General features: G+C 38.7%; 1 protein-coding gene across 1 annotated transcript in view; it reads right to left on the reverse strand.

Annotated features, from left to right (window-relative positions):
- The window catches only part of gjd1a (gap junction protein delta 1a), a 17066-nt gene extending 8917 nt beyond the window's left edge, over positions 1 to 8149 (reverse strand). Inside the window, exon 1 of the mRNA XM_073839628.1 lies at positions 7231 to 8149. Coding sequence (XP_073695729.1) covers positions 7231 to 7301 — 71 coding nt within the window. The 5' untranslated portion in view covers positions 7302 to 8149. The remainder of the gene's footprint in view (positions 1 to 7230) is intronic.
- Between the last annotated feature and the right edge of the window lie 412 nt (positions 8150 to 8561).

The following is an 8561-nucleotide window of genomic DNA, read 5'->3' on the forward strand; positions in this document are numbered from 1 at the left end:
GTGCCAAACCAGTAATAACTGAATACATTTGTCAATGGTCACTTTGTGTTATGTTAGTTAGAAAACTGACTGACTGGAAAATTCCTAAATGAAATGTTTTTTATTTCATTGTATTCCTATCAAATTATTACAGTACAAATAGGAAACATCTGTAGTCTCACATTTTACTTTTTATGTTTAAATGTACGCTGCAGATGACATTAGCTTAAAATGCTAGCCTCCTACAAACGCAGCATTCACCATATCTACACTCAAAGCGAACAACGTGCCGGCGCCACCATGGAAGTTTCACCTCCCGCCAAACGAATGCGTGACCAAGACTCAAACACGAATGTTATATATAACAAAGTTTCCGTGCGCTCCACTGACTGCAATAGGATCGCTATTGATCAAGTAGTGTGCCATTGTTGCAGCTGTGGTTGTGCTATGTGTTTGACGTGTTGAAGCGTAAATGTCAGACAAGATGGCAGAAGGTAAAGCTGTTTTGATGAATATAATAATACAAACATGAATATAAGATAAGGCATGAATATAAGTAATTTAATAAACTGGCCTGACGGTTGCCAAGTGTCCACAATAAAACCCGCCCAATTCTTACTCAAAACTAGCCCAATCGTGTTTCAGAGGGGATCCCCTGGTAAAACTTGCTTTCCAGGGGTTAAAATACACGTTTTTTGGTGGGGTTCCCCTGGTAAAATTCGCATTCCAGGGGCTAAATATCACGTTATTGGGGTTGCTTCAACCACGGACATTAAAAACAATCCGCTGCAACAGTGTTAAAGTAGCCCAAGTTCTTGTCCCATATACAGTGCCCTCAACTAATATTGGCACCCTTGGTAAATATGAGCAAAAGTGGATGTGAAAATAAATCTGCATAATTTATCCTTTTGATCTTTCATTCAAAAAATTCACAAAATTCTAACCTGTCATTGAAGTAAATCAGTAAAACCTCAGGGTGAAATCTCATTATGAAATAAATGTTTTTCTCTAGTTCACATTGGCCACTATTATTGGCACCCAATTATTGCAACGCCCTTTTCCCAAGATAACAGTTCTGAGTTTTCTCCAACAATGTCTAATGAGTTTGGAGAACACCTGACAAGAAATCAGAGGCCATTCCTTGAAACAGAATCTCTCTAGATTCTCCAGAATCTCTTTATTCCCAGCTTCATGTTGGTGCTTCTTCTCTTCAGTTTCTATACAGGGTTCAGGTCAGAGAACTGGGACGGACATGGTAGAAGCTTCATTCTGTGCTCAGTGACACAGATTTGTAACATCTTTAGTTGATTGGAACTTCTTAATTATTGCCCTTATGGTGGGAATGGGGATTCTCAATGCTTTAGCTCTTTTCTTACAGCCACTTTCTATTTTGTGAAGCTCAACAAACCTGTTCTGCACATTAGAACTACATTCTTTGGTTTTACTTCTATCTAAAGGATAAACGATGCAGATGTATTTTCACAGTCACCTTTGCTCATATTTACTAAGGGTGCCAGTATTAGTGGAGGGCACTGTATATAAAACATTTTTATTATTCAAAATGAAACACTTTCAATAGGTTGACTGCTTCAGTACTATGTCAAAAAACAACCCAGCAAATGGGTTAATGTATAAAACCCAACAAGCTGGGTCAAAATAACCCAGTGCTGGGTTGCCAAATAACCCAAATATAGTTGTTTTTAACCCAGCAGTTTTAGAGGGTGAGTTGAAGCTTAAAAGAAAAAAAAAATCTGCCATGGGGAAACAAAAAAAGGTTTTCTGTTTCAGTTTGCATATAATGTATATAAGTATTTTATTTCCCAGGTATATTTAAACACTCACCCACAAGCCAACAACACACAATTTTATTTTGGTGAAATAATGCTCCGAAAGTTTTGTATTTATTTTTACCTACCAGAAAGAACAAGGAAAGTTTACTAGACCTAACAGCATCTTCTCACAGACTATCAATTATTCATGAACTTTGAGAGCTTTTCTGAGATTTTCACTTTCTCTGTGTCTCTCTTTCTCCACATCAAAACACACTTCAAGCAATGTCCCCGGTAAGAAAGCATTTCCTAGCTGTGTATTTATAGCTGACCATCTCATCTCATTTTATGCAGCTGACCTGACCTGTGACGTGTGTCACCGTGCCCCTCTGCTTCTCCACAGAAGCACCTAATATCTCCAATATGAAGAACCAATGCTTTTTCTTAAGGTTTTATATTAACGTTGATGGTTCCATGAAGAACCTTAAACATCAATAGAACCTTTCAAATGCAGAAAAGGTTCTTTTAAGTGAAAAAAAGTTCTTTAGATTTTTAAAATGTTCTTAAAAATCTTTCATTTAAAAACTGTTCACTGAAAGATTCTTTGGGGAACTAAAAATGGTTCTTCTATGGCATCATTTTAAGGATGTATGGGTGGATGTGTACTGTGCTGTCAAAATGAGGACAACATAGATCACTTTTGTTTTTAAAAAGGAGCTAATTGTAATGGCTTCAACTCTTTCTTTGCATTTTTAGGATTAAAAAAACATTTATGAATTGATTCTCAAAACGAGGGCGTCCTCAAATGTCCTCGAAGGGAGGTTTTATCATATTTAAATAACTAGTGTAGACACACTTGTCTCCAAAGGATAGCTAAATAAACCCCCAAACACACACACACACACACACACACACACACACACACACTTATTCAAACATGGAAAACGAGGACACCGGAAAAGATATGTGTTTGCAAATGACTATCACTCTAGAGATTTACCTCACATGCTCTCCTTCTCTTCCACTAACTCACTCGCTCTCTTTTGCCTTCTGTATGTCTCCTCTGCGTCTCCTCTGTGTCAATAAAGACTTCCTACTTCAAACAAGATACAACTAGTAATGCCCTACATCCTATGTGGAAAAAAATGAAAGAAGACAAGTAAAGAAAAAAATAAGTACTCCCCAGAGACAGAAGCAACTAAGTTGATGAAAGGATGAGAAAATGAGGTGTAATGTTCGTTGTATGCGTGCACCATGACTTCAGAAAAACCATTTGTACACAGACTTTATCAAAGCATGCTGATCTACACGCTCACAATGTCTGTGTGTGTGTGTGTGTGTGTGTGTGTGTGTGTAATACACCAGATGTTGTTGTGATAAATGAGGAGCGTAGAGAGGTGCATGTTTTGGAGGTTGCATGTACCTTTGACTCTAGTATGGAGGAAGCTTTTATGACCAAAGTCATTAAATATCAACCACTCTTAAATACTATTCTTGAGATAGGTTATCGATGTCGTCTGTTTGTCTTCATATTTGGCAGTTTAGGACATGCACATAGGCTGGTTGTAAGAGGGCTTCAACAACTTGGGATGCCCAAAAAGAGAGCTAAACGGCTAGCAAAGTTTTGTTCCTTGTCTGCTATTATAGGTAGTCACCAGATATGGCGGAGACGATGTTATTTATATCCATAATAACAAGGGGGTATGCTTAATGTTGTAAAGAACTGATGCATGACATTGCTCCACGTTTTTTCTGTACATGTATTTAATTGCATCTGTATTATTTATGTCCCTGTAAATGATTTCCTTTAAGATTTAAATAAATGGGTAAAATGTGTGTGTGTGTGTGTGTGTTTGATACAATAATAAAGAATGAAGGCCTGTGATAGTTTCATCTTTTAAATGGTGTTTCTGTAGCTCTATAAGTAATAAATAAATAAAAATATTCCTTTGAATGGAATTGTATATGTACAAATACTAAATGTTTTTACCTAAATTGCTAAGTAATTATAGACGTCTTAATCAAAACACTGAAACGAGCATTTTTTGTAAATCTGCTTTGAAACAATGCAAAACATGTTTTCCCTCTGTAGCGTTGCAATAAAGATTGAGTGATATATGAGCACATTACTCTCTCTGCTTCCATCTCACAGGTGCCACTTAATCATCTGCGTTTATACAGGAGGTGTGTGCATGTGCGTGTGTGTCAAGAGATTCTGAAAGACAGAGAGAGAGTGATGATTCTTTCTATATTTAATCTGTGAAAGAATATTAGTAGATTTTAACACAGCTATAGCCGCTGACTACAAAACATAGGGACATATTACAGTAATGAAATGAGTGTTTGTGTTGTGTGTGTGTGTGTGTGTGTGTGTGTGTGTGTGTGTGTTTGTTCTGCTGACCCATATGTTGTCCAGACCAAACAGTAAATGGAGAACGGTGTAGATTACAGTGTTGTGACCAATGGCAAAAATAAAATATTGACTAGTTGAGACCACAATGGATCAGCTTTCACCTGCAAGTATGCACATACAGCCACACATACAAGTGTTTGAGTGTGCTTTTGTTAGGATCAGTTTGGAAAAGACAGATCAAACTGCTCTGAACAGTGAGTGTTTGTGTGTGTGTCAATACTTATAAAGCCTGGGACTGAAAGTGGCTGAGCTGCGGTGTGTGTTTGTCTCTATGTGTGTTCTGAGGGAGGGAGGGATTGCAGCAGCTGATGAATGATAGTAGAAGCTTTATTCATCTGTTCATTCATTTATTCATTCTGTCTCTATGATTCCGGCCTCAAGTGCTTGATCAGAGCTCAAAGGAACGGAGAGAAGAATACGCTGATTACCTCACACGCTTACACATACATTAGCAGACACGTGTTTTCAACAACACAACACTGCTATGTAAATTCCAAAGCAGTTCCAGCTTTTGGAAAATAAATTTTGTGTCTTTGCATCAGTCTATATGCATGGGTCTGTTGATGAGATTTGGTCTACACTGCATGGATCAAATGTACCTACATGTATAGTAAGAACTGAAATCTATATTTGAAGAAGAGCCAGTGGTCTCAACGAGGAAAACGACTTACTTCCAGAATAAAAATTTCCAAGATGTCTTTATTTTTTAATTCTAAAAGAAATTAAGGTTTTTGAGAAAAAAAATCCAGGATTTTTCTCTATATAGTAAACTTCAAATGAGGTCAGCGGGTTAAAGGTCTAAACTGCAGTTTCAATGCAGCTTCAAAGGGCTCTACACGATCCCAGCTGAGGAATAAGGGTCTTATCTAGTAAAACAATTGGCCATTTTCTAAAACATAATACAAATTTATATACTTTTAAATGCTTGTCTAAGCGAAAGTGCAAAGAAAGCCCTTTACAAAAAATAGTAAAACAATGATGTTGGATGATTTTGAAGTTGGAGGGGAAAATGAGATGGAGATTTTTGCCCTTCAATAGCATTTTGAAGCAAAGCACACAGACAAAGAACTGTGTGTGACTTTTCCAATGTGACTACATAATGCATGGATGCAGAGCTAGTGCAAGACGAGCATTTGTGGTTCAAAAACATATCAGTTTATTTATTTATTTATTTTTTTGAACATGATTGATCATTTCACTAGATAAGACCCTTATTCCTCGACTGGGATTGTGTAGAGCCCTTTAAAGCTGCATTGAAACTGCAATTTGGTCCTTCAACCTGTTCGCTCCACTATATAGAGAAAAATCCTGGAATGTTTTCTTCAAAAACCATAATTTCTTTGCGAAATTGAAGAAAGAAAGATACCTTAGATGATATGGGGGTGAGTAAATTATCAGGAAATGTTTATTCTAAAAGTGAACTAATCCTTTAATAAATAAACCCGCTAAAAATGTTTTTAACGAAAATTTTTACGTCTATAATGGTGAAGTTTAAGGTTACTTAAAACAACAGAAGTCAATAGAAAGTTCTGATCATGATAGAATAACAAATGTGTGTGTGTGCATTTTCCCTTATATGTAGTGTTACATAATGTATGAAACAGTTAGCTAACCTCAGACAACCTCACATTAAGAATTCATTAAACAACGGCAGGTCTGCTTCCCATTATGTGTCAGATGTTTTGTGATCGATTGATGTTAAGTGATGGACTGCTGATTTAAGCAGTGCTGGACTGATGGAAGTATATTACATTACAGGCTGAAGATTCATTAGATGAAAACACACTTAAGGGCATCTCTAGAGAGCCATGTTTGACAAAATACTGAATAAGAAAACACAAAATTTGACATAAGCTATACAAATTGACTGAAAACTGTAAAGTTAATACATAAAAGAAGTGAGTAGATGTTCACGATGAGATGCCCGATAAATAGTTTATTTGTGTTTGTGTTGTGATTGATTGGTAGATGTGATCATGTTTTTATCAGAACCATCGATCAGAATGCTGTTTTTTAGTATGTGTAGAAACTAAATAAATAAACTTAAGTGTCTTGCACACACTGACTTACATGCCCTCTGTGCTACAACCCACACACACAACCTCTCACAGATAGGAGAAGGACATGCCCTTGATGTGGGGCTACCTGCAGTTAAGGTTAATGAGCACAGCAGAGTTGTGCTTACTCAAGTCTAAAACACACACACACGCACGCACGCACGCACGCACGCACGCACACACACACACACACACACACACACACAAATGTGCACACTATAAGCTCCCAATCTCAACATGCCTTCATGACACACATGGTTTGGTAATGAGAGTGTGATATTCTTCCCTGATGTTGTCAATATGCTTTATATCAACTATTCATTTTCAGCAACCATATTTATAATCTCTCTATTAATAGTAAATCTCTGGGTCTGAGTCTTTAAAGCCCATAAAGCAGCCTATTGATTACTGACAATTTACTCTCGATCAAAGAGAGACAGAGAGGAATGCATACAGTTCCAAAAATGACCAAGAACATTGTATTTATTGCTATAAATATGATTTTTAAACGTCTATTTTGCTCACCAAGACTGGATTTATTTGTTCCAAAATACAGTAAAACTCCAATATTGTGAAATATTATTACAATTTAAAAGAACTTTTCTATTTTAAAATGTAATTTATTTCTGTGTTGGCAAAAATGCATTTTCAGCATCATTACTCCAGTCTTCAGTGTCATGATCCTTCAGAAATCATTCTAATATATCGTTTTGCTGCACAAGAAACAAAAATGATTATCAATGTTGAAAACATGTGCTGCTAAATACTATTCTTAATGCATTACCTTACGTTAATTTATACAACGTGTTAAAATGTTAAAAATCAATTAGAATATGTAAAAATTAACATTCACCTAGATTGACCTAATGCATTTACTAACGTGATCAAATTTAACCTTAATGTATAAAGTTTTATCAGCACATTCTTACTGCACACTCACCACACATACACGCAGACACAGGAACAGTCCTTTCGCAAGGTGTGTGTGTGTGTGTTGCACTACAGCTCTTACCTGCCGATCATAGTAGAGTGCTGCTGCACCGCAGCCTCCAGCAATCTCTCCAATATAGTCCACTCGCCCATGATGCCGCGCTTATAGCTCTCACTCCTCCCCTGACCTTCAGCCTTAGCTCTCACGACCTTTGCCCTCGGCAACTCTTCCAGTGTCCCTCTGATGACCTTTGATGGGATTCTTGAGGCTCCTCTTGAAAGCCGCAGCTGTGTGAGTGTGAGCGTGCGTGTGTGTCAGGGTAGCGCTCTAGTGTGGAGATGAGCTAGTGTAGCATCTGCAGCAGAAAATCTGATGATGCTGAGGCACAGAGACTTCAACCATACTGCATCTCTCAGCCTCACACACACATACTCACACACTGTCCACCTTCACTGATTTATCTCTCTCTCTCAGGGTGTGAGACACTCTACCTGCTTTGGCATCGTACCCTGTGCTACGAATACACACTCTCTACACCTATCTGACATGCACACTCAACTTTGGCTTACATACATTCACTCACTTGGTGGTCACTGCAGGCTCTCTTTTCCCATTAGTTGAACTGAACGCTATAGGAGCACACATGCAAGAGCACACGGCTGATGAAGCGGGTCTCTGAATCTCATAGCAACGCCTGAGCGCTCCCTCACACTCACACACATACACACACTATCGGCTGAGCTCCAGTGTGTGGCAGCGGCAGCAGCAGCAGCAGCAGCAGACGAGGATCGTCAAGGTTATGTCCGGTTGAGTGATGAGCCTGTGGTCATGTCTGCGGCAAAGGGCTCAGTCTTCTTCAAACCTCAGCCTCTCTTCTTTCTCTCTCTCTCTCTCTCTCTCTCTCTCTTGCGCTCTCTTTCTCCACACCTTCCCCGTTCTTTCGTCTTTGTGCTGCACTGCTGTTGCTGCTGATGATACCTTTCCCTCTGCTCCTCCTCCTCTTTTCTCTCTCTCTCTTTCCCTCTGTCACATGCTGTAAGCATGCCACCCACCCTCCCTTCATCCCTCCCTCCCTCCCTCCATCCCAGACCTGCTCTCCTCTCTTCTCCCCTCCCCTCTTCTTTCTCTCTTTCTCCTCTGCTCTGCCGACGGTTTTACTTGTGCTGCTGTTCAGGATATGTGTGCTGCAGGAGCGGAACAGGTTTTAACCTTGTGCACTCATCCCTCATTCTGTCCCTCACTACATACACTTTAATAATGACACATCCTTACTTTCAGGACCCGTTTTCTCAGAATTTTTCTTCACGGCTTGTGTTTAGTGTCAAGAGGATTATTGGGGAATCGTAATTCTGCACTGCCTAACCCATCTATCACTTTTTTTTATTTTGGTCAGCTCACTATCAGACCTATTC

This window comes from Garra rufa, chromosome 5, assembly GCF_049309525.1.
Source record: "Garra rufa chromosome 5, GarRuf1.0, whole genome shotgun sequence".
NCBI lineage: Eukaryota > Metazoa > Chordata > Actinopteri > Cypriniformes > Cyprinidae > Garra > Garra rufa.